This window comes from Rhagoletis pomonella, unplaced genomic scaffold, assembly GCF_013731165.1.
Source record: "Rhagoletis pomonella isolate Grant_MI unplaced genomic scaffold, Rhpom_1.0 Rhpom_scaffold_00390, whole genome shotgun sequence".
NCBI lineage: Eukaryota > Metazoa > Arthropoda > Insecta > Diptera > Tephritidae > Rhagoletis > Rhagoletis pomonella.
This window is the reverse complement of record NW_023458944.1, coordinates 61,298-88,985: the sequence shown is the minus strand read 5'-3', so window position 1 is coordinate 88,985 and position 27,688 is coordinate 61,298. Positions and strand designations below refer to the sequence as shown.

The window sequence follows — 27,688 nt, the reverse complement described above, 5'->3', positions numbered from 1 at the left end:
TTATTGTATCATGGGTAAAGTGAAGTGAAAACTTCAATTGAAGTGACAGCGGCAGCACTGTTCCATGCATCGTACCAAAACATCGATATTTGCGATGTATCGATGCTTTTCCGAAACCTCTATGCAGTAGCGATTTCGGCGAAGAAAATGAACATTCTTCCGAAGAAAAGGTAAATATGTACAAAATTTTTGTTTTTATATTTCTCAAGGAATTAAATTATTTCTTCAAGATGGCACGTACGAACGAAGGACAATATCGCCCGTGTTCGGCGGGACGAAGCGGCAGCTAAGGAAGAGGAACAAAAGAGAAAGGATAAATTGCAATTGGCGGTATGTTTTGGGGCAATTATGGATGGTAACTTGAGGGCTGTTACGGGCAATGAAGGGAGTTGTGAAGGTAGTTAATACTAATTGGGAATTTACATGATTCAGCTTTCGAAGGGGATTAGTTGAATCAGAAGTTGAACGAAAGCAGGCAGCCGACCAACTTCATTCGAAGCGATGGGAAATGTTTAGTAGCGCTCACATTGGTTTTGGGTTGGGCGGCGGAGGGAGCGGGGGCGGCGGAGGGAGCGGGGGCGGCGCCCCCACTGGAAAGGGGACAGTCCCCGCTTTCTAAAAAGGCGTACCCCCCATTGGGCTCCTCCCACAGGCTTGGATTTTTTAATAAAAGAAATTATGCCAAATTAGATATCGGCTGATTTTGAATAAATAATAAAAAGGGTGGGGTTTAGTAGCGCTCACAACTATTTCGGGCTGCTTCCTGATGTTCCCAAACTCCTACCTGAGTAGGTTGAATGAGGATGTGCCGAATGAGTGTCGGACATGCGGAGAGACCACACATGACTCGAAACACCTCTTCGCATGCCCGGAAAACCCGACAACCCTAACGGCCTTGTCCCTGTGGACAAACCCCACAGAAGCTGCACGCTTCCTAGGGTTGCCGTTAGTGGAACTTGACGACAACGACTGAGACACCAACCGTCCTGGGCGGGGTTGTTGTAGCCGCTACAACAACAACAACATTTCGGGCTATTCCGTCCAAAGGGGTGGCCCGATCCAAAAAAAATTCCACACACTTATAGGTCTACGCATTATTTTAACGCTCACTTTTGTAAATTTTGGTCACTAATTTATTTACAAATTGGGTTTGAAATATGTCCTTTTTTGTAAAATTCCGAAATTAGCGTACATTTATCACTCCTATTCTCCTTAAAGCATCCACTTCACCAATACATTTTTGTATTCCCCTTCACTTTATACCAGGGTACGAAGATAAACTGTACAAAACAATTCCCATTTGCTCATCGATCATCATATCATTTGTGGTTTTGTACAGTTTTGTAAATAGTCAGAAACAAATTGTAAGATTCACTGTCATTTTCCCCAACGAGAAACGTTTGCTTTTCGTTTGTGACAATTGTACCATAGGGTACGTTTTATATGTATGCAAACGTTTCAATTACGTGAAAAATAATTTTTTCTGTAAATTTTCATATCCAATTCAATTAAAAAACATTTTTATTTTTTTTATTCATTGCAGCCATTCGTTTTGTATTTGTTTATTGCATATATGTACATACATAAAAATATTTTCCCTGCACGATTCATTTCGTTTGTTGTTTCGTCTGTAACTACTAAACTACTGTAGTGTACTATCGCCAAAGTGAACTCAGCCGTTTTGTTTCGTATTGTACCGAACTGTTAAAGTAATAAACGAAACGAAATAGTAACGTACAATATAGTTTATTTTCGTACACTGCTTTATACTTCACTCGTTTAGTTATAACTTGCTTTATGACTTGTAATATAAATCAATTAATCACAATTCAATAAATAAAAACACCGTCAAAATCACGCGTCTGACTTTGGTTGCATATGCAAATTAAATGGCGGAGTTCAGCTGTCAAACTCCCAAAAATATGCAAAAGAATGAGAAAAAAAGAAGATAGGATATAAGCAATTAAAAATATACAAAGGTGTTCTCTGCAAAAGGTGCCAAATTAGGTATCGGGCGATTTTGAATTAAGAATAAAAAAGTTAATTAAAAATAGAAAAAACAAGTTTTTATAAAAAAAATGTTCTTTTTAACAAATGTATTTTTGCGTAGAATGCCTTCCGCGTAGGCGGCCTTCGGCAACACTTAGGGATTATAACCCTCAGGCAGTAGAGTTCTCCTTTCTGTGTTGCCAAAGAAGGGGGACTGAACACCTTTTGTAGAGCATTCCCACGACAGCCGGTTCTACGTACCGGAATGACTCGGGTTTCACCCGACCAAGGGCTGTTGTTTCGGCGATCTAACCCCGTTTAGGTCGGCGAAGTATCTCAGAAGTTGTCCGTCCATAGGGCAACATTCACTACGCATTCTCCTACTCAGGGCTGGCATCGAGTCAAACCCTGGGCCAGAAATATACACCTGCTGTGTATGCCGAAGACGTTTACACCACAACTCCACCTCAGTCAAGTGTAATGCCTGCGAGGGGTGGAGTCACCTCAGGGTCTGCTCGGGACTACGGACACACAGACAGTGGACCACGTCGTACGTGGCCCCCTGTTGCTCACATAGAGCAGCCTCCACGGCAACCCACAGTCCGCCCGTGCAGCCCCACACACTCACACAGCAACCACACACAGTCGCCACAACACAACAACATACCACAGCCACCACAGACCACATAACACACACAACCGCACCACCACCCACACGCCGCCGCCAACAACTCTTGGTTCCCCCTACAATCTGCACGGTATGTCAGACCAGAATATTCCGTAATGTGACATCAGTCAAGTGCAACACCTGCCTTGGCTGGTGCCACTTTAGGGCATGTTCAGGTCTGCGCACCACGCGAGATTGGACGGGGAACTTCGAGGGCCCGTGTTGCGCTGCCCGGTCGCTGGCATCAATTGCGACGCCCCCCAATACCACCACAGGGAGGCAATCACCCCAGCAGCACACACAGCCAACGGCGGCAAGAACTTACACTTCACTCACACCCCACATCACAACACGTCTCCCGAACCACATGAAGCTCCTCCAATTCAACTGTAACGGGCTACAGAGCAAGATTGAGGAGATAACCGCCTTTATGTGTCGGCATGGTATATTAATAGCTGCGGTCCAAGAGACGAAGTTGCACAGCAATTCAACTTTGTTGAATTGTGCCGGGTACAACGTGCACCGTCGAGATCGCGAGCGAGATAATGGTGGTGGCTTAGCGTTCATCACGCACCACACCGTGCAGTATCGTCTTATCGAAGCAGACATCGACCGCAGGGATACCACCCTAGAATGTCAGGGCATCGCTATCCGGTCAGGCGATGTCGAGCTCGAAATATTTAATATATACATACCCCCTGTCACCTGCTGCCCGGCAGGATATCACCCTGATATAGGTGCGCTCCTCAGAGGTGAAAACCGTATGGTAGTAGGTGACTTTAATGCGCACCACGATCTTTGGCACTCAAGCCTGTCAAACGATCGTAGGGGAACAGACTTGGCTGAGCAGATAGACGATTCGACATTCTGCACAATGAACGACGACGCACCCACCAGGATTATGGGTAACTGCAGTAGCTCGCCAGACATCACAATAGTCAGCGCTGGTCTGATAAACAGCATAACGTGGCGACCTATGCTGACTCTAGCATCAGACCATCTACCCATAGTCATCTCGATTGATAAACCAACCGACTTTGCCTCCGCCAAACACCGGACCTATGTCAACTTTTCTAAAGCTGACTGGAAAGGTTACGCGGAGTTTACTGAAAACACCTTCACGTCGCTCCCCACACCAACCGACGTCCACCTCGGTGAACGTAAGTTCCGCAGGGCTATCACTGCTGCTGCAGCCCGCTTCATACCGGCAGGGTGCATATCGGACCCACGTCCAAACTTCCCTGCCGAAGCGGCTGTTTTAGCAAATGAGCGTGACAGCCTTCGTCAGGCCGATCCCGGAGATCCCCGTATCAGGGATCTCAACGCGGAGATTCGGCAACTTGTAAACGTACATAAGCGGAAGAAGTGGGAGGAGCATCTGAAGACTTGCAACTTCACCTCTGGTGTGAGCAAGCTATGGTCAACCGTGAGGTCATTGTCTAATCCGACGAAGCACGACGACAGAGTCGAAATTTCCTTCGGCGACCATGCTTCGTCGGACCCGGAGCGATGCGCGAGCTATTTTAGCCGGCAGTTCATACTGCATCCTCCGGTGGACAAAGCCAAGCGTCGAGTGACCAGAAGGCTGCACAAACTGCCAACAAATTGTGCCCCCCTTGCTTTCACTTGCGGTGAAGTTCAGGTGGCCATCGGGAAGGCGAAAGCCTCCAAAGCCATGGGTCCCGACGGTATATGCATGCTGATGCTGAAAAATTTGGGTCCTGCGGGGGTAGCGTACCTAACGGAGGTCCTCAATTTGTCAATGGCCACTCTCATCATCCCAGACATCTGGAAGGTGGGGAGAGTGGTCCCACTGCTCAAACCGGGGAAACCTGCAAACAAAGGAGATTCGTATCGTCCGATTACACTCCTTTCCCCGGTAGCGAAGACACTCGAGGCCTTGCTACTCCCGTACTTCACAAATCACCTGACCCCAGCGAAGCATCAGCATGGTTTCCGTAAAGTGCACAGCACAACAACAGCACTTAACGCCATAAACACTCAGATAACTCGTGGCCTTAACCGTAACCGTCCCTGTGAGAGAACGATTCTAGTAGCGTTGGACCTGTCAAAGGCGTTTGACACCGTTTGCCATTCCACGCTACTAGAAGATATAGAGGCCTCCTCTCTCCCACAGAGGCTCAAACGGTGGTCGGCAAATTATCTAAGTGGTCGACATTCGTCGGTAATGTTCAGAGACAAAACGAGTAAGCAGCGAAAAATAAAACAGGGGGTTCCTCAGGGTGGTGTCCTTTCCCCGCTACTGTTTAACTTTTATATTTCAAAGCTCCCTCAACCACCAGAGGGAGTCTCGATTGTCTCCTATGCCGACGATTGCTCGATTATGGCGACTGGGAATGGAATTGATGACCTGTGTTCGAAAGTAAACGGCTATCTCTCCGAACTTTCTCGCTTCTTCACTGCAAAGTGTCTAGCCCTCTCCCCTATGAAATCCTCCGCGACCCTGTTCACAACCTGGACGAAGGAGGTCAGGCTACCGCTGGGGATTCACGTCGATGACACACCAATTCCGACGGTGAATAACCCCAAAATACTCGGAGTAACTTTCGACAGCCTGCTCTCCTTCTCTGCGCACTCAACCGCTATTGTCAATAAAGTACAGAGCCGCAACAAGGTCCTCAAGTCGCTAGCCGGCAGTACTTGGGGCAAAGACAAAGAAACGTTGCTGGCAACATACAAGGCAATAGGCCGGCCGGTTCTGAACTACGCAGCGCCAGTGTGGTCGCCTGGGACTAGTAGGACGCAGTGGACGAAGCTACAGACCGCACAAAACACCGCACTGAGGACAGCGACGGGATGCCTCCTGATGACGCCTGAACACCACCTGCACGGCGAGGCGCAAATGCTCCCGGTGAAGGAGCACAATATAATGCTCTGCAAGCAGTTCCTGATCGGGACCCACAGAAGTGGCCACCCGTGCAGACAGCTGCTTGCAGAGGAGCCCTCGCCTAGGCACGTCAGGAGGCATCTATATGAACTAACGGACGAAGTCCAGAGGTTCATTAAGCAACCTCTGGACCCGACAGCCTACAGACAGGCCTTGAACGGCATTCACAGGGACTCAGTCTCGAGTTATGTAGACTCTAGACCTGTGAATGCCGTTCTAGGCACACCACCCCCGGACATTGACGAGACGGAGCTTCATATGCCTCGGGAGACGCGCACCACACTTGCACAACTTCGCTCCGGCTACTGCAGCAGGTTAAACTCTTACCTGAGTAGGCTGAATGAGGATGTGCCTAATGAATGTCCGGCATGCGGAGAGACCCCACATGACTCGAAACATCTCTTCGCATGCCCGGCAAACCCGACATCCCTAACGACCTTGTCCTTATGGGCAAACCCCGCAGAAGCTGCACGCTTCCTAGGGTTGCCGTTAGTGGAACTTGACGACAACGACTGAGATACCAACCGATCTGGGCGGGGTTGTTGTAGCCGCTACAACAACAACAACAACCTTTTGTAGAGAACACCTTTCTGCGCAGGCGGGCTTCGGCCGCACTTAGGGATTATAACCCTCAGGCAGTAGAATTCTTTCTCTGTAGCCAAAGAAGGGGGGCTGAACATCTTTTTCAGAGAACGCCTTTAGGCGTAGGCGGCCTTCGGCCGCACTTAGGGATTATAACCCTCAGGCAGTAGAATACTCCTTTCTGTTTTGCGAAGAAAGGGAGCTGAACACCTTTTGCAGAGAACACCTTTGCATATTTTTAATGCTTACTGGGTTATATCCTATCTTCTTTTGTCTCTCATTCTTTTGCATATTTTGGAGTTTGACAGCTGAACTCCGCCATTTAATTTGCATATGCAACCAAAGTCACGCTTGATTTTGAAGGTGTTATTATTTAATGAATTGTGATTAATTGGTTAATATTAACCCATTTACGTCCAAACAAAAACGGTTAAACTCTTATTATATCTAATTTTATTTATGTGACCATAAAAGGCATTTTAAACAAACTTAGGAAGTAAAATTAACGAAAAAAGTTTAAAAGTTAACTTTTGGGAGTGTACGTTTTTTAGTACAGCGGGCACTTATGCGTGTTAGTTTTTAAAACATTATTTGACAAAGCATAACGTTTTTTTGCATCCTGTACATTGTCATATTATTACCTCATGACACAAAACTCAGTTTTGCTGCTGGCAACTTGCCTTTGTTATGTAAGTTATGCCTTGGGTTTGGATCTGCTGCAATAGAACCAGATGGGTGGCTTTTTCGAACAATGTGTCCTCTAACAAACAAAACATGTCGAATCCACCGGTTAGATATACTCATATCAAGCATATATGCGGAGATTCATAACCCACCACCATTTCTTGCTACGAATATAAAAACCTAACATTTTTTGATAACAGCGATTTGACTACTCTATTTCCAAGATGATCCTATGAGCTTCCAATGATTTTTCCACAATATATGTCAAAGACTTAATAATAACCTTCAGAACTTGCTACCGCCCTGTTATAGTAACAAAATATAATCGAAATTTCCTTAAGAAATAAATATATATATACAGCTCTAGAAAATTAATTCAGAAACTACCTGACGTTTTTACAAAAATTCTGAATCATCATGTCACAGAGGCCAGATTTTGAACATTTTATCATTTTACGTAATTGCAAGACTATTTTCAACTACTACTTCTCACTTTTTTCTCTTACAGTAAAGTATTACTAACATAAATCTCCACAAATAATTCCATATCCTTCCACAAATACCTCTAGAGCTGTTCTGTACGATAGTTCCACTTGTATGATCTATAAATCCCGGAAGAAATATGCATTATACAAGTTTCACTATGTAAAGGAGGACCACACCCCCTTTTCCAATAACCGCCACTTTTCTACTGAGTATAGGATTGATTTCATAAACTATCTCCATACCAAGTTCTATTATTCTACAGCAAACTCCTCTTCATATGCAGTATGAAAAATTCAGTTTGTATGGGAGCTGCCACGCACCGATGACATATCCAAATTATTTTTAGTCTATAACCATGCTTGGAAAGTCGGAAATAGGTGTCCAAAAGTTCGAAAAATCGGTACGGCTGTTCTCAAGCTTTTCGAACAGAAAAACCGGCTTTCAACGACAGCTAACGAAATACCTGTATAAATCCATCAAATAACAAATCCTTATACCCATTGTTAGTAATTTGATTAATTTACTCGTTTTACACTTTATAATAGCGGATATTTTAAGGCAAAGTGCAATAATTTAAGAAAAACTCGCAGCTTTTCATATGGACCACTTCTAATGTGATAAGTCGATTTGTAAGGGTCCAAATCCGGAGTCCCCAGTTATACCTATTTGTCTTTTATTCTATCTGAAGTGAAATTAATACCAGTATGTGCAAACTTATTAAAGCAATTTCGTTCTAATAATAATAATAAACTTTTAGACGTGGGTTGAATTGGTGTCGTTTACATAGTACAAAGAGCGCAAATGGGTTAAAGTCATAAAGCCAGTTATAACTAATCGAGTAAAGTATAAAGTGAAGGGGAATACAAAAATGTATTGGTGAAGTGGCTGCTTTAAGGAGAATAGGAGAGATAAATGTACGCTAATTTCCGGATTTTACAAAAAAGGGCATATTTCAAACCCTATTTGTAATTAAATTAGTCACCGAAATTTACAAAAGTGAGTGTTAAAATAATGCGTAGACCCTTGAGTGTCTCGGACTTTGGACGGAATAGCCCGAAATAGTTGTGAGCGCTACTAAACCCCACCCGAAGCGATTAGTTGAAAGGCCGTTTACACCACAGTATACAGTAATCCAGATAGACAAAAAAATGTAAATATGCTTATTCATACATACATAAGCCCTGATCCAATACTTTTCGTGAAAAATCCTGTAAAACTGTCAAACAGCAAAATTACTGGGCACTCTTTATGAATTTGTACAACGATTTTGGGTTGCTGTGCCCAAACGCGTGAATCGAATCAAAAACCTTTTACACACACTTGTAGACAACAGTCCACGATTTATTAAAAAAATATAATTTACTATATCTGTGCACTAATTTATTAATAATGTCGGTTGGAAATATGGTATTTTTTGCAAGTTTCCGAGCTAAGCTGTCAAAAAAAAAATATCCACGAAATATCTCCGCAAAAGGTGTTCAGCCTCTCTTCTTTAGCAAAACAGAAAGGAGAATTCTACTTAGGGTTATAATTCCTAAGCGCGGCCGAAGGCCGCCTACGCAGAAAGTTGTTTTCTGCAAAAGTTGTTCAGCCTCTTTTCTTCGGCAACACAGAAAGGAGAATTCTACTTAGTGAGGGTTATAATCCCTAAGCGCGGCCGAAGGCCGCCTACGCAGAAAGGTGCTTTCTGTAAAAGGTGTGTTCAGCCCCTCTTCTTGGGCAACAGAGAAAGGAGTAGTGAGGGTTATAATCGTTTTGGAAAAAATCCAAATTTTCGCTGTTTTCAAACAGCTCCCATTGGGACGGAGGGGGTGAGGGGTGACTTTTCCTAAAGCGGCGTCCATCCTCTTTCGTTTAGGGAAGGTTTGGGAGCCACGCTCCCTCCACCCCCCACCCCTAAATCGTTGTACAAATAGCTAAGGATTTCCCAAATTACTCTCCGAAGTGAGAGTAAAAAGTGAGTAATAACAAAAAGTACGGGGAAAAAAAAAAAAAAAATTTCCTGTAAAAAGGTCAACCAGTGATTGCTTGACACTTTTCATGATTTTACCAGAAGAAAAAGTTCGGGGAAATATTGCAACTTCATTCTCTACACAACTCTCCAAAAGTCGCTCTCATTTATAGGATTTTGGAGTACGGGAACATTTTTCCGGCAACTTCCTGCAAGTTCGTGTAAAATCCTGTAAGTTCATGGAGTACTGGATCAGAGCTATATACTAGAGCTGTCAAGCTATCGACGATACTATCGATAGTCTGATAACATGAAATAACTATCGATAGTTATAGTACTATCGCCACTATCGTCTCATTGATAGCGTATTCTCTTTCCTAGCGCTTTAGATATTTGCACGTATTGGTTCAAAGAGAACAAAAATTGGCAGCATTATTTCATGAACGAACGAATAAAGATCACCCAGGACGGTGTGCGATAAAAAAGTATTTTTTTCTTGCAGTGACGTCAATGACATTATCATCAATTATTATTTTTTCTCTAATGCAATTATAAATACGCGGTTACCGTGCTGGGTGATCTGTTTAGTTGGTTCGTGGCATTATTTCTAAATGCGCCATTTTTTATTTTAAGCGTGGAAATGGAGGTTACATTGCCGTCTTAAGAGCGTGTCATACCGGGCAATGCAGTATATTTCAAAAGACTGTCAAATTGGGAAATTGCAGAAAGCAGTTGCATGTAAAGTGTCTCTCGAAAGATTTTTTTTTATTTCCGAAAGGCGAATTGCAGGGAAAATTTCTGAAATCGCTTTTTGACTGTTTACACGGCGAATGAATTTCTAGCAATATTTCTCGATATTAAAATGCAACCGTGAGCCGCTAAAATAAACAAATTTATAAAATTAAGATAACGAAAAATAAATGGATTTAGAAAAACATATGAAATGGGTCGGTACTATCGATAGTATCGATAGTTACCCTTAAGACTATGGTAAAACATCGATGGACTTGACTATCGATAGTTTGACAGCTCTACTATATACATTCCCTTTTTCGTCGTGAGTAGGGACACGATATCGAACCGAAAGTATCGATATGGTACTCATTTAAAGTATCGCTGGAATAATATCGGGTACCCATTAATATCGGAATAAAAAGACTCGATATCGCAAATATCGATACCAAAATAAAAAAAAAAAGAAATATCTGAAAAAGTGGTTAGAAACCTCCGAGCGTATTTCTGCCATGAAAAACACCTCATAAAAACGCCCTTTGAGGCACAACATCAAGGCGCACGCAACAAATCGGAGGAGAAGCTCGGCCAGGCGCTAACATATTTTGTAAGCGCCAATCTATTATGTTTACACGTAGAGATTGAAGTGTTGACTTAAAACACCGAGACCGCGTGTTCAAATCCCGCCACATGCAATCCTAACGATAGTAAAAAATTTATCTTCTTTAAAGCCCAATTTATATCGGGAAGAGTTGATAATCGGATAAGTCTTGAAAGCAATTTTTTCTCTTTTGTGTTTTCTATTTGCGTCCAGACGAGTCAACTGTAGTGATAGTGAAGGCAAGACGATTGAAGACGAAACTGTATCCGATAACCGCAAGGTAACGGAAATTGAAGAACCGCTAGTTGCGGTTGCAAACGACGCTGCTACAAGTAAAGTGACCGAAAATAATGGCCCCTACTATGAGTTACATTCCATCTTCGACTGTGGTCGAAAGTGCTCATCGAACGAATTTTCATTTCGTAAGTCGTAGTAAGAATAGCGCTATTGTGAACTTCGCTCGTTTATGTTGTTCACAATAGTATATTTTTCACCGCTGAGAAGCTTTTTTTACAAATCGAGCAAACTAAATAGTGTGCTTATACATATTTATGTAAATTTGTGCAAATTAAAATGAAATAAAAAAGAAAGCAAGTTTATAAAAACGTGGTAAAAATTAGTACAACGAAGTTCTGGGGTTCAACGACTCGTCAGAGGATGAGAGTTTAGAGAACTGGCCAGGAGTAGTAAATGTTTAAGTGAGTTTAAGTATAGCCTTTACAATATATTTTGACATAAAATTTATTTAAGAAATTTGACTATAGATTTACCAAAAACTTCCGACTGTCTAAAGAGGCGTTCGTGAGCCAAATCTATTTAAAATATTTTAAAACTATCCACAGCTCTATGATTTGTTCTCAGAGATTGTGCCAACTGAGTATTGGGATTTTCTTTCACAAGTATTATTATTATTATTTATTAACAAAATAAATAAATTAATACGTTAATATTATTGAACGAGCATTAGCTGCCAGGACTATCAGCTCTAAATAATAAACTCTTTGTGTATCACTTAAAGAAGTAAAATTGTCAATCGAAGATCAGCTTTAATAAAATAATTATTTCTATATACGGACACGAATATGCTTTATAAAATTGTTTATATAATTTATATTTTCTTTCGTAGGCGTTTTAAGAAGTTCTTTTAAGATATTGGCTTCTGATTTCAACTAGGTTATAACAGTCTTGAAATATGTGTTTTAGAGAGAGCGTATCTCCACAGAGTGCACAGGATGGAGGTGGATCAATGGCCAGGAGATGTTGGTGAGTGTCCTGGGTATGGCCAAGGCGCAAACGGGAGTAGTTCTTAATCTGCGATTTTGGGATGTCGGTAGGGTATCGTATATTTTTTAGGTCTCTGTTGATGGGTGTGTAGTGGTGATGGTTATACTGAAGCCATTCGCTCTTCGCTTTTGCGTGGAGGTATCGCTTGATTGCTGCACACATGTCTTTCTTCTCGCAAGTTCCATCTTTTGTTACCGGTAGAGTAGGAACGGATTTCGGTGCGCCATCAGCCGCTTCGTTGCCGTAGATCCCTATGTGACTAGGTATCCAGAGCAAGCGTATAGTAGATCCCCTATCGATGAGTAAGTCTCTTATTTGATTAATAGTCTTCACAAGTAAAAGCAGCATTTCAAGCTTGTGTTTGTATTCACGACGTTAAAACTGCATGAAATTGATAAAACTTTTTTATAATTAGTCTACCCGCCAAAAAGTAAGAAAACAAATGCAAAATCATACATTTTTCACAATTTTCCAACACTTCGCTAAACCATCGAAAGCAAAATTCTGTTCGACAGAAAATTCAATACTCAACGAAAATTTCGACACGGTTGCATAGCTCATAATACGAATTTCACTTACGATCTTCGATAACCAGCGAAGATCGAAAATCGAATGCAACTCATAATAAGGGCCAATGTTCAGAAGTTTTCAGACAATGAGGTTATGTATCCCTCAAATTTTGCAGGACCAATCTTTACTTTAGTTGACGCGGCTCTGTGCCAAGACATTCCCAAAAAAAATCACGAATGGCCTTACCTTCTTTGATAAGATCAAATATCTTAGAATGATATTGTCGGTCAGGCGTTTTATGCGAAAAGCAGAAAACAATGAGCTAATTCCGACTAGAGATGGGCACGGGCCAGGCTTTTGGCAGGGGCCCGGCGGGCCCCTGCGTAAGCCCGCGGGTACGGGCCGGAATATTTGCTGTCAGCACGAACTCGTGCGTGCATGGGCGTTCAGTAAAATTTCATAAAAGCACGAATAGGCACGAAAAAGCCCGTTGCTAATACTACAAATTTAGAAAAGCGATTGTTTTTATGCAAAAAAAAAAATAGTACATATAAAACTCTTTTGATAAGAGAAAAGCAAAAAAAAAAAATATTTGGAAACCGATAGAAAAAATAAGATACTTAGTAGTTTTGTTACCCAAAATACCTTCCACTTTTTCTACTTCTCAGAAAATATTTTATAAAAATCTTTGATGGAAAAAATTGATTCGCTTAAGTAAATATACATACATTAACACAAAATTAAAAATATGTACATATGTATACACACAATAAAAGTTGGCCCTTTATTTCCGGGCTGGGAGGTGTCCCGTCGTGCCGGGCCGAGTCGGGCCGGGCTCCACTAAAATTCTCAACGTGCGGGCTCGTGCGTGTTTTTGAAAGTTGATTTTGCACTCGTGCCTGAAAAATTAGGCCCGTGCCCATTTCTACTACGGAGATATCGGCAATGGACCACATATTTTGTGGCCCCCTGCTGCTCAAACAGAGCAGCCTTCACGGCTGACCCCAGTCCACCTGAGCAGCTCAACACAGACACCACAGCACCACAACATAACAACACAATAGGCCATACCACAACCGCACCACAACCCACACGCCGCCGCCAACAACTTCTAGTTCCTCCTACAATGTGCACGGTTTGTCAGACCAGGATATTCCGTATTGTGACATCAGTCCAGTGCAACACCTGCCTTGGCTGGTGCCACTTTAGGGCATGTTCAGGTCTGCGCACCACGCGAGATTGGACGAGGAACTTCGAGGGCCCATGTCGCGCTGCCCGATCGCAAACCCCAACTGCTACGCCTCCCACTACCACCACAGGGCGGCAACCTCCACAGCAGCGCACACAGCCAATGGCGGTAAGGCCACACACATCCCTCACACTCCGCATAACTACACGTCTCCCGAACCACATGAAGCTCCTTCAATTAAACTGTAACAGACTTCAGAGTAAGATCGAGGAGATAACCGTCTTCATGGGAAGGCATGGTATATTGATAGCTGCGGTCCAAGAGACGAAGTTGCACCGTCGAGATCGCGAGCGAGATAATGGTAGTGGCTTAGCGTTCATCACGCCCCACAGGGTGCAGTATCGTCTTATTGAAGCAGACATCGGCCGCAGGGATACCACCCTAGAATTTCAGGGCATTGCTATCCGGTCAGGCGATTTTGAGCTCGAAATATTTAATTTATAAAAACCCCCTGTCCTTGCTGCTCGACAGGATACCCCCTGACATAGGTGCGCTCCTCAGAGGTGAAAACCGTATGGTAGTAGGTGACTTCAATACGCATCACGATCTTTGGCATTCAAGCCTGTCAAACGATCGTAGGGGAGCAGACTTAGCTGAGCAGATAGACGATTCGACATTCGACATTCTGCTCAATGAACGACGGCGCACCCACCAGGATTATGGGCAGGTGCTGCAGCTCACCAGACAACAATAGTCAGCGCTGGTCTGATAAACAGCGTATCATGGCGAGCTATGCTGACTTTGGCATCAGACCATCTGCCCATAGTCATCTTGATAGATAAACCAACCGAATTTGCCTCCGCGAAATACCTGACCTATATCAACTTTTCTAAAGCTGATTAGAAAGGCTACGCGGAATTTACTGAGAGCACCTTCGGTGCGCTCCCCACACCAACCGACGTCCACCTTGGTGAACGTAAGTTTCTCAGGGTTGTCACTGCTGCTGCAGCTCGCTTCGGATGCATAACGGAGCCACGTCCAAATTTCCCTACTGAAGCGGCTGTTCTAGCCGATGAGCGTGACGGCCTTCTACTGGCCGATCCCGGAAATCCTCATATCAGGGATCTCAACGCGGAGATTCGGCAACAAGTGAACGTACATAAGCGGAGGAAGTGGGAAGAGCATCTGAAGACCCTTAACTTCACCTCTGGTGTGAGTAAGCTTTGATCGACCGTGAGGTCACTGTCCAATCCAACGAAGGACGACGACAGGGTCGAAATTTCTTTCGGCGGCCATGCTTCGTCGGACCCGGAGCGATGCGCAAGCTATTTTAGCCGGCAGTTCATACTGCATCCTCCGATGGACAAAGCCAAGCGTCGAGTGACCAGGGCTGCACAACCTGCCAACAACCTGTGCGGTGAAGTTCAGGTGGCCATGGGTCCCGACAGAATATGCATGCTGATGCTGGAAAATTTGGGTCCCACGGGAGTAGCGTACCTTACGGAGGTCCTCAATATGTCTATGGCCCCTCTCATCATCCCAGACATCTGGAAGGTGGGGAGAGTGGTCCCACCGCTCAACCCGGGGAAACCACCCAACAAAGAAGAATCTTATCGATCGATAACACTCCTTTCCCCGGTAGCGAAGACACTAGAGACCTTGCTGCTCCGTATTTCACAAACCACCTGACCCCAGCGCAGCATCAGCATGGTTTCCGTAAAATGCACAGTACAACAACAGCACTTAACGCCATAAACATTCAGATAACTCGTGGCCTTAACCGTAACCGTCCCTGTGAGAGAACTATACTATGTAGTAGCGTTGGACCTGTCAAAGGTGTTCCACGCTACTAGAAGATATAGAGGCTTCCTCTCTCCCACAGAGGCTCAAAAGATGGTCGGCGAATTATCTGAGGTCGACATTCGTCGGTAATGTTTAGAGACAAATCGAGCAAACTTAGAAAAATTAAACAGGTGGTTCCAAGGGGGGGTTGCTTTCCCCGCTACTGTTTATTTCATTTATTTATTTAATGTCTAAAGTTGTAAGTGGTACAGACATGAAAAATTACAAGCTATGTAGTTAAATTTTTGGTACAATTTGAAGCGTTAAATGAACTAAGAGTAAATACATTAATGGCTAATCTAAATTTTTGCACAATAAATAGTTTTTTCAATTTAGTATAGATAATTGATTTTGATTCCGACAAGTTAAGATCCAAAAATTTTGAGAAACAGTTGTACTCAGTCAAAGCCCTGACAATGGGGGGCATTTGCATTGTAAACTGTTTTATTTAAACCAATACGAAAAGTATCAAAGCGACGAAGGTTTCTACTCGGCACGGTGAAATCTATCAACCCAAGAAGGGACGAGCAGTCGACTTTACCCAAGACAATGTCAAGAAGAAATGACACGGACAGTAGTGAGCGTCTATTGTTTAATGTTAATAAACTAATCAATTGGCAACGCGACTCGTAAGGTGGAAGCGGTTCAGAAAAATGTAGTGTGCAGAGCAAAGCGTAGGAATATTTTTTGCACTCTCCAAACGATTGATGTGAATAGCGTGATACGGTCTCCAGATAAACGCTCCCTCAAACCCAAGAGGGAGTCTCGATTGTCTCCTGCGCCGACGATTGCTCGATCATGGCGACTGGGAATGGAATTGATGACTTGTGTTCGAAAGTAAACGGGTGTCCCTGCAAGCTTTCTCGCTTCTTCAGTGCAAGGAGCCTAACCCTCTCCCCTACGAAATCCTCTGCGACCTTGTTCACCACCTGGACAAAGGAGGTCAGGCTACCGCTGGGAATTCCCGTCGATGATACACCAATTCCGACGGTGAATAACCCCAAAATACTCGGAGTAACCTTCGACCGTCTGCTCTCCTTCTCTGCGCACGCAACCGCTATTGTCAACAAAGTACAGAGCCGCAACAAGGTCCTCAAGTCGCTAGCCGGAAGTACTTGGGGCAAAGATAAGGAAACGTTGCTGGCAACATACAAGGCAATAGGCTGGCCGGTTTTAAATTACGCAGCACCAGTGTGGTCGCCGGGGACTATTAGGACGCAATGGATGCAGACAACTCAGAACACCGCACTACGGACAGCGACTGTATGCCTTTTGATGTCGCTTGAACACCACTTACACGACGAGGCGGAATTGCTCCGTCAAGGAGCATAACAAGCAAGCAGTTCCTTGTCGGGAGTCATAGACGTGGTCCCCCGAATGGGCAGCTGCTTGAAGAAGAGCCCTCGCCCAGGCACGTCAGGAGGCATCTCAACGAACTGACGGACGAAGTCCAGAGGTTCATTAAACAACCTCTGGACCCGTCAGCATATCGACAGGCCCTGAACGGCATTCACTGGGAGTCAGTATCGATTTACCTGTGAATGCCGTTCTAGGCGCACAACCACCGGACATAGACGAGACGGAGCTTCATCTGCCTCGGGAGACAAAAACCACAATAGCCCAACTTCGCTCTGGCTATTGCAGCAGGTTAAACTCATACGTGAGCAGACTAAACGCGGATGTGCCGAATGAGTGTCCGGCATGCGGAGAGACACCTCATGACTCGAAGCATCTCTTCGTATGCCCGGAAGACCCAACAACCCTAACGCCTTTGTTCCTGCGGACCGACCCTATAGAGGCTGCACTCTTCTTAGGGCTGCCGTTAGTGGAACTTGACGACATCGACAGCTATTAACCGATCTGGGGGAATTGTTGTAGCCGCTACAACAACAACAGCAATTAAAAAGCTGATCGGTGTATTTGCAAATTGAAAATATTTGGCGCGATTTTTTGTTTATTCATTTTGACAGCTGCTAGTTCTTAGAGTAAAAATATTACTAGCAGAAATTAGCAGGAGGGCCAAAGAAAAGTAGAGAGTTAGAACGAGAGAGAGTTGCTAGTTTTTTTTGGGTTAATTAACGCTTTCCAGCAGCATTCGAGTATTCTCAATTGCCTCTAGCAGCGACGCAATGCCATCCATAATAATCGAGCCATTTTTTTAATTATACATTACTTAAATTTATACATGACTTAAATGGAATATTTTTAATTGTTTTTAGGAAAGTGAAGCGCGAATAAACTTTCTAAGGAAGAAGTCTGGTTTGCCAGAGCGTCGCAATAGTAACATTCAAGAAAGCTTGGGATTATCTACTAAAGATGATATCAGCGCTGATCCGCAACACGTAAATTTATTCGCTGATTATAGATCACATATTAAAACTACAAATAAAGCATTAGAAGAAGAAAAAAAGGAAGAGCGAGAGAAATATGAAAAGCAAATTGGCTACCTAACATATTTAGGACAAGACACAAATGAGTCGTTAAAATTGCGAAGCTGGTACGAGGTGGCACCACAAAGAGAAAAAGTCGGCGAAGTCAATACCCTCGAAAAGGATTTAAAAAACAAAGAATCTCAAGACCCTCTGACACTTATTAATGCATTATTACCCAGCGACCAGTTGAAGACTGAAAGGCCTACTATATCCAAATTTTCGTTAGAAAAAAATGAACCATCAACGTACCCTCTCCTAAGTGGGAAGAAAATAAAAAAAAAATTATCAAAAAGAGGAAAAACGGAAGTTTCGCAAAGAAAAGAAGCATAAGAAACGTAAACACAAACATAAAAAAGACGAAGCTAAAAAGGATAAGCGGTGCCTTAGCACAGAAAGTGAAAGTGATTCGGAGGAACGGCAACGGCTTAAGCGCGAAAAAATAGAAAAAACTTCGAAAGGAACGACTACAGCGAGAGGCTACTGAACGGGCACGTCAAGAAGCACTTCTAACACCAAAGAATAGTACGCAAGAATTGAATACAAAAGAAGCTCCCGCTACACGAATTGTACAAAAGTACAATAGCCAATTCAACCCCGAAATAGCAAAACAAAATATTATTTAATTTGTATATACCTTGCAAAGTTATTTTATTTGTGCATATAATACATATTCATTCCGGTGTAGACCAAAGTTGATATTTAAGCATTCTTTGCGCAACGGAAGCCCAAGTTTCCGGATGAACTATCTGCAGTGTTTTGGGAACGAGCAGCACACCGATATCGAAAGCAATAGGATTCATGACATAAGTAGGAACCACCTTTCTTTACACGCTGAGCATTCGGACCAACCTCATCTTTTTGCCAGCTGTCTTGTGTCCATTCCCAAACATTTCCCACAATGTTATAAATATCATAGTCGTTTTGACGGAATTCGCTGACAGGACAGGTTATGCCATAGCCATCGGCCGCAGTGTTATCATCTGGGAATTCGCCTTGCCAAATATTCAACCTATATCATAAATTCCCGTGGAAATCAAATAATAGTACAATTTTTGACATACCAATGTTTGCCGCGTGGTGATAATTTATTTCCCCAAGGAAAGAGTTTGCGTTTCTTTCCCCCTCGACATGCAACCTCCCACTCTGCTTCTGTGGGCAACCGTTTTCCTGCCCAGTTGCAATAAGCTACCGCATCATTCCAGGACACATGAACAACAGGATGATCCAAAAAATCTTAATTGAAAAATAAGAAAATATAAGCAGAGGTGTCAATCTAAGCCAAATGCTTGAAAAAGCTTATTTTGCATATATCTGGCAATTTTGTTGGTTCTTAATTTTCTTCTTCGGACAACATATTAACTATCGTACAGTGCTTATTTTGTGGATAGGAAATTGATCGATCCTTCAAGTGGTTTTGATTAATTACACCAGGCTGAGGTTCAAATACCCAATTGGCTAAATCTCGCAAAATAATCTCTTGTGGCACTAATCATAATTTTTGAGTCTGGCGAGAGTTCTCGCCTTTCTCTAACGCGCAAGAGAAAACTGAAATACATAATCAGATTCTCTGAAACGCACATTTATCGAGAGTTTAAAATAATTTTCCGTTCCCTCAGTTCCTCCATCAGGATTTTTTTAAGTTTTCCAGCAATTTAAAATTATACAAAATTGGAAATAAAGAAATGAAATTGTTCAAAATTATTGTTGTTTACTTTTACTTTTACAGTTTTACTTTTTATCATAATTTCTCAATGTAAAGCTTGAAAAACCTTTCCGCGCTAATATGTACATACTTTTATATCAAATGATTCTTAAATCTGAAATGTTTGTTCAAAGTTTCAGATCGATCACTTTAATTTGATATATGAATTGTCTCTATACGTTTATCCATAAATATATATATGGACAAATCTAAAAAATAGGTACACTTTCAAAAAAAAAAAAATTTAATTTTTAAATTTGTGAGCACACCTATGTTTTATATATCATTTTACTCGTAATATCTTAATAAATCGATTAATATAAGTGTAATTCATTTTCGTCAAGTGCTTCAAAAGTTAGCCGAGGAATAAACATGAAATATAAAACAAAAGAATAAGCGGGGTGCAAATTACGCTGTTCAAGTTGTAAACTTTGAGCAAAGATTTTGAAAGTTGAACTCACTTAATTACCAGATTGGCTCCGGTTTTCGAGATAACGGTACTTGAAAATATGATTAAATTTTAACTATTTTATAAATAACTCCCTCAGTCTTGAAGTTATTTTACTAAAATTTGGTAAATAACAGTTTTTTAATATTACCTTAATTATTTCTTAAAATTATCGAAATAGGTTCACATCAACATATAGCTCCAATGCAACTGATTACTCAGATATGTGTTTTTGCACTATAACTCGAACTTCATATCTGAATAATAAATTGTATGCGTGCTATATGTTAAATTGAACCCATACTAAATTTTAACCTGTTTAATTGGAGGAGTTATAACGCAAAACAACGTCTCTGATCAATCAGTTGTAAGTGAGCTAGATGCTTTAGTCAACCGATTTCGATGATTGTATGGAATAGTTAAGGTAATATTAAAAACCGGTTATGTGCAAAATTTTAGTAAAATATCTTCAAAACTCAGGGACTTTTTTATAAAATAATTAAAATTTAAGCAAAGTTTCAAGTACCGCTATCTCGAAAACTGGAGCCAATAGTGTAAAACTGAGGACGCCATTGATTTTGGAAGGCTCCAATTAAGTAAGAGCAACTATCAGAACATTTGTCGAAAAAAATTTGTTTGATACCACTCGAAATATTCTGACTAAAAGAAGGAGCATCATTAAATATAGTAAATCAGGGTTTTTACACACTTCTAGAGACAATTTTTTTGAAGCATTGTACAGGTATATGTAATTTTATAAGAACTAGCAGTTATAGAAAGATTTATATCGACGTATTTTCCAAATGTGCCTTCAATTAAGGAGTTTTTGGTATAAAAATTACGCTCAAGATCGCAGAATATTTTATCTTTAAAAGTTGTTTTTTCTGAAAGCACACCTCTTGCTAAGGTATCAAATTATTCGTTATTGTTTGTAGAATACAACACATACTTAAGAAGTTCTTAGAATTAAATGCTTCAAAACCTATACGCGATAAACCAAAAATTTTGAAAATTGTGAAATGACTTTGGGTTACTTACCATTTCGTCATTTTTTAAGGCACATTTTCATTACCTACTACATATGAAGTGTACACATAAGTGCTAAATGCCCATTTAATTTCAAATCGGAATATGGTGTGCTTCAAAAGATATGACATAATTAATTGTGCGCCTCTTAAAAATTACATAAAAAATTCACTTGTTTTCATAATTTCTTTTTTAATTTAAACACCCATAATTCAAAAGTTATGCAGCAAATTGCTCCACATTTTTTTTGAGGCTTCAAGTATATGTCAATGAATTGTATCCAAAAGCAATCAGCTGGATTTAGTTTACAACAGTGAAAATAAAGCTAAACACAAAGGTTACCTGTTTTTTAGATTTGCGCATATATGTAGATTTTTTAATACATCATATATGTAATACTTCTATATTGGCAGTAAGCTAACTTCACAATGTGTAAGCATTCCGAAATCAAAGCGAGACAGTCTAGTACCGTTTTTGTCAATGAATTGTGTACTTGAGTGCCGTTTTTGTATATGTGTTGTGTACATGTTTATTTATAAACGTATGTGTTCCTTTTCTTTCGTACGTGTTTATTGATATATCTGTACTGTAGTGTTTTCGGACGGTACTAGCCATGATAAAAACATAACAAGGTAAAACCATTGAGGGGCAGTCTGACGTTTGCCAACAATATAATTTTAAAATCAAAACTCAAACTCACACACACATTCTCATTTTCAATCTCAAACAACAATTGTGAACAATTTAATTTTTTTATTTTCAATTTTATATGATTTTAAAATGTTGGCAAACGTCAGAAAAAAATCATGGCCGACGAATCGAGAGAATGAATTTACCTTGTAATGTTTTTATCATGGTACTAGCTCTTACTGCCAATATAGGAGTATTACATATATGTAATACATATAGAACCATATTTGTCTCATTAGAGAAAAAACGTCAAAATAAACTATGTAAGATTTACATATATATGGATGTGTGTACAGAGCCAAAAGCAATATTTTTGTTTTGCAGATCTTCCGCTGCCTACATTCGCACGAACGTAGCAATGCTTGCTCGATATGAAACAAAAACGGACGGAAACGAATTAATGGAACATCCGATAGATACAGCCAGTGTTGCCAGGTTGCCGATTTGGTCGTCATTTTGAAGATCTTTTACGGCCATGACGATTTGACGATTTTTTTGCCCCATTGGCGATTTTTCTTTATGTGCAAGTTTGGTTGGTTCTCAACTTTGAAGATAGTTACACAGACAACTAAAAATTGCAGTGTAAACACTACCATTTCTGATAATACACAATTGTGTATCCAAATTATATCATCTGGTAGCACTAACAGTAGTTGTCGATACCCAATAAACATTTAGGTTTGAGCTCAACTTGAGGTTAAGTTGAGAACTAAGGTATTTCTCAAATCTCCAACGTTGTTTCTCAACAGTATCTCAAGTGGAGGATCATAGCGTTCTCAACAAAAAGGGCATTTTTCTTTATATGAAAAAAGGACTGTTTCTCAAGGTGAGAAAATGCTAGTTCTCAACTTGAAGTCCAATTTAATTCTCCAATTGGTCTCAAACATATCATTGAAATACTGAAATTGAAATAGTAAAATACCTTATACCTTTTTGATTGAAACGACATACATAGATGAATTTAAATATTAATTTTTAATTTTATTACTCCTTTTGTATTATGTAGTTCAGCAAAATCGTATTACAATAATTCACTTCACAGTACACAGTCCGACAGTAATTTTGCCACTTGATTCACTTGGCGTTTTATTTTCTTTCAAGATTATTTGAGGATGTTTTGAAGATTATTTACTTTTTGTTGGTAATTTTCCTCTTTATATAGCTTTAGTTTTTCACTTGATAATTAAATATTCGTTTCTCTATCACTTTTTACGTATCTGCGCGTCGGTTAGAGATGAGTTGGAGAATGATGTTGGATATCAACTTGAGAACTTTGAATTTCTCCAAGGTTGGAGAAATATTTTTTTGGTGTTTATTGGGTAAGTAGTTTTCTTCTTTGTTTCATCATTTTTGTGTAGGTTTTCGGGTGAAATTCGTGGTTTTTGCGTTGTGTACTGATACATATTTCATTGAGCGAAGGAAATTATGAATAAGTTATTTAGCGAAACTTGTAAGTATGAACAGTTTTTAATGCACATGGTAAAGTTGCAGTTTGCAAATATTTGATGTTCTCTTTACCTCAGCTGTCGAGCCAGAAGATGCTGCTTTGCAAGAAAACTCAACTCTTGAGGGAAGTTTGTTCACACGGGACTTTTTAAAAGGAAATGGTTGACCTTGGTTTGAGTTTTAACCAAACAGCGATATACATAAAAGTTTCAAAAATTAAATATAGCATTGACAATTGTACCTTAATAAAGCTAAGTATACAGTTCTCAAGAAAATCGAAAAATTCATATAAAATCACTCAAGAAATCAAACCAGTAAAAAAAAAACGCTCGTATATTTAGTCATTCAAAAAAATTTACACCAACGGCAATGTTCTTCTTCAAACAACAAAAATAATGAAACCCATTCGTGTGATTTTTCTAGAAATATATACTAGATAAAAACTTTGTGACAAAAACAAATGTTACATGACTTATCCAAAGTTTCACTAATCAATTTTAAATTTATCAGACTGTTAAAATTTAAAATGTTTAATTTTCCGAACAAAAGGGTCATTTTAAATTTTAACAAGCTGATAAATTTAAAATTGATTGGTGCTGCCGGGCATTAATGATCTAAAAATGAAGAAGAAAATGCGATTTTATTGCAATTAAAAATATTTTTGTTAAAAGTATGTAAATTTTAAAAATTCGTAAAGACGTTTAACTTTTTATTTTTTACGTATATCAATCAGAAAAAACCCAAAAGTGCTTCCTGGTTCTGTTTATTTAAATTTTTTATATGTTGACGGTTTTTACATGCAAATGACAATTTTTGAGAACCAAACTGACGATTTCTCACTTAATTCACCTGGCAACACTGCCTACAGCGCTGCAGCAAGAATGATAGAATACAAGATAGCGCCGTCCTGGGCGTTGACATTTGTGTGCCACAAGTAAACAAAGAATGGAGTGAAAAGAAGAGCGAGTTGAAATTGCCAAAGCAGTTCACTTTACAGCGAAAAACGTGTTTTAATTTTGCTAAATGTGAAAATATAGCATTTTTAACCTAATCTATTAGAGAACAGTGAACATTTTAGTGCACTCCTTTGCTTTGCAATTAAGGCCGCTGCAGAATACTGCAGCAGCATCTGCGGGATTGATTAGTTAACTTGCTAATGGAGGCTGCGTGGAGCAGAAACAAAATCATTGTGAGGAAATGCTGGTAATATAATAATAGAGAAACATTTCGGCAACGGCTTTGCCGTGCCCTATGTACACAAAATGCAGCGATGCGTCCCAGCGCTACACTTGCATCTACGCTTCTTGCATCTTGACGGCTGTCGCAATTTAACACACAGCACTTCGTTGTATTAATTTTTACGCAGTCCTCAACGCAAAAATCACTCGCAAATTGAAAATTAACACAATTTAAACTGATTTTTCACTTATAATTAAAATTTCTCTTTCGCTGATTTGTAAACAAAGGTTTATTTACAAGTTACCACAACTGTCAAAATCGGCAAAACCAAAGTAGCGGTACCAATGACGGCGCCACCTTTGTTCGCTGCATCGTGGCGCTGCAGCGATGTTGTTGTTGATAGTGTGTGTGAACAACGCAACAACGTTGTGTATGTTCAGATCAGGGAGCCAACTCGTGGGGAATTCCCCGATTTGCGGGGAATTGCAGTTTGCGTGGGAATCGGAGAATGGACCATTTTTTGTAGGGAATTTCAGTTTACATGGAAAGGCGGGGGATGAACTTATTTTTGTGAGGAATTAGGTGTAAAAAATTCCTTTTTTGCTTCACTAATTTCATAAGGATTTAAAAAATGTAAGTTGAAATGTCTCACCCGTCACCGTGGAATGAGCCGTATGCAATTTTGAAGCTCGTTCAATTCAAGTATAATAAAGTTTCATATGGCTAAAAATTGTCGTTCATTTTTTAGAATTTTCTTTGTAGCATTTGCTTTAATAAACACAATCAGCCCTATTCTGCATTTCGATTACGTTCCCTCATTCCGCTCCGCAACAATCGTAATTTGGTATTCTGGAGTTACGATCCAATCGAAAGAAGAGCGAAAACATCTTCGAAACCAGCTGGTTGTATAGGAATGTGTGAAATCGAAACAAAACAAAAGAAATATTTGCCACCAAACTATAGCAGCTTATGAAGTTAAATTTTGTAAATATTTTAAAATAACTAAGGGCGGTATTATCACTTGCGAAGCGAATGAATTTGGCGAAGCGAACGGTTTGACGAAGCGAATGGATTGGCGGACGCAACTTAAATATGCATTAAGAGTGTTCTTTTTTACCAGCTTGTGGAAGTTCTTTCCATCGAGATCACTTTTAATGCCTTCTCTGTCCCTTAATTCGCTTCGGCAAACCGTTCGCTTCGCCAAAATCATTCGCTTCGCAAGTGATAATACCGCCCTAAATATATCCCAACAAACATTTAGGGTTGAGCTCAACTTGAGGCTAAGTTGAGAACTAAGGTACCTCAAGTTCACGATCATAGCGTTCTCGATAAAAAGGGCATTTTTCTTTGTATGAAAAAAAGACTGTTTCTCAAGTTGAGAAAATGCTAAATAGGTCTCAACTTGAACTCCAATGTCATTCTCCAATTGGTCCCAAAATATCATTGAAATACTGAAATTGAAATAGTAAAATATTTATTTATTTATTTATTAACAGCTATAACTTATAATTAAAATTACAAGTTAAGAACTTAGAGCTATGGCTACAAAGGCCTTAAGCTAACTTCCTAGTTGATATTTTTTTTATTATTATTATTATTATTATTATTATCATTATTTTTTTTTTTATTATTCATATTAAGAAATTCAGTTGTGCAATTCTTAAAAATTCAATAATTAGTTCAATGTTATGTGTGGTAGGATCTGAAAGGTACATAGATGGATTTTGGTTTTGAAAGGTCTTTGTTCTGAAGTAAGTTAGTTTTGTTCGTATTGTGAGATTTGTACCAGTCAGATGTATTATTCCATACGGTGCGTTCAGTTTTTTCTCAAACATATCATGGAAATAGTAAAATACCTTATACCTTTTTGATAGAAACGACATATGTACATACATAGATGAATTTAAATATTAATTTTTCATTTTATTACTCCTTTTGTATTATGCAGTTAATCAATATCGAATTACAATAATTCACTTCACAGTTTACAGTCCGACAGTAATTTTGCCACTTGTTTCACTTCGCCTTTTATTTTCTTTCAAGATTATTTGAGGATACTTTGAAGATTTTTTACTTTTTGTTGTAATTTTCCTCTTTATACAGCTTTCGTTTTTCACTTGATAATTAAAAATTCGTTTCTGTATCACTTTTTACGTATCTGCGCGTCGGTTAGAGATGAGTTAGAGAATGATGTTGGATATCAACTTGAGAACTATGAATTTCTCCAAGGTTGGAGAAATATTTTTTTGGTGTTTATTGGGATCTAACATCATTGCAATTTAAAAATAAAATTTCGTTAGTTCTTAATTTGAGTGGAGGTGGAATGGAGTGCTTGAAGAGGAGAACGAGTCCCATAGTGAATAATCATAAAAAAATTCATCTTGAACTGCATTACTCACTGCTCAAAGCCAGTGAAATTATAAACATTGTTTGAGCACTGCACAATATTTGCATTTACTACAGGGTGGAAGATTTGAACGCAAATGAATTCGATTTTGAAAGCCGTCAGGAGGAGGCGAAGAACAAAGCTTATTTGTGTATTGGTGTTGGTTGATTTTTCCGACAGGGTGGTAAGATGATTTATTTTGGAACGAATTTCCGTCATCCCTTGTCAAGTTTGGTTTGCAGACAAACCGGTTTCGGCGTTGTGCCATCTTCAGAACGAAAAATGACACTGAAGATGGCACAACGCCGAACCGGTTTGTCTGCAAACCAAACTTGACAAGGGATGACGAAATTCGTTCCAAAATAAATCACCAAAGCTTATCCCTCCATAGCAAATCGGATTCGAGACAACATACGCACCTCTTTCTAAAAAGTGAGTAAAAAAGAGTACAATAATAAAAACATCTTTTTGATGTAACTCCACATTTTATGTATGTATGTACATACATCTATTAATCTATATATATAAAAATGAAATGTTTTCCGTATGACGGCGATGCCTGACCAAACAGCTGAACCGATTTCAATTCTGTAAAAAAGTACTTTTTGGACCGAAAAATCAAGAATGCTGAGACGTCACGATTTCACAATTTCATAGTTTTCCGTATATCGCTCCCTGATAAACAAAAAATTGTCAGGTAAAAGTGTCGCCGTTCCTGAAATATTTACATTTTTGTTAATAAAAAAAAAATCGTGCCTTTTCATGTATTTTCTTTAACTGTGTGATAAATTAGTATGATTTTTATTGTGTTAAGTATGTCCAATCATTTGTTATTTTTACTCAGTCAGTAATTTGTAATAGTCATTCAGTCTGTCGTTTGTAATAGTCATTCAGTCGGTCTTGTAAGAGCTTAAGTTTTGGATTTGCTAAATAAATTTACAACCCTGTGTTCTA

At 40.1% G+C, this 27,688-nt stretch overlaps 2 protein-coding genes across 2 annotated transcripts in view; one reads left to right on the top strand and one right to left on the bottom strand.

Annotated features, from left to right (window-relative positions):
• The first annotated feature begins 61 nt into the window (after positions 1–61).
• On the top strand, positions 62–19,063 carry LOC118750783 (leukocyte receptor cluster member 1-like). Its single transcript, XM_036485516.1, is given in 5 exon segments — positions 62–170; positions 231–330; positions 17,645–18,130; positions 18,132–18,302; positions 18,304–19,063. Coding segments are annotated over 5 exon segments (1,002 nt in total). The 5' UTR covers positions 62–102; the 3' UTR covers positions 18,481–19,063.
• LOC118750782 (formylglycine-generating enzyme-like) overlaps positions 18,476–27,688 on the bottom strand; it is a 60,390-nt gene continuing 51,177 nt past the window's right edge. The window contains exons 2-3 of the mRNA XM_036485515.1: positions 18,919–19,090; positions 18,476–18,866 (exon numbers count right to left, since the gene is read on the bottom strand). Coding sequence (XP_036341408.1) covers positions 18,557–18,866; positions 18,919–19,090 — 482 coding nt within the window. The 3' untranslated portion in view covers positions 18,476–18,556. The remainder of the gene's footprint in view (positions 18,867–18,918; positions 19,091–27,688) is intronic.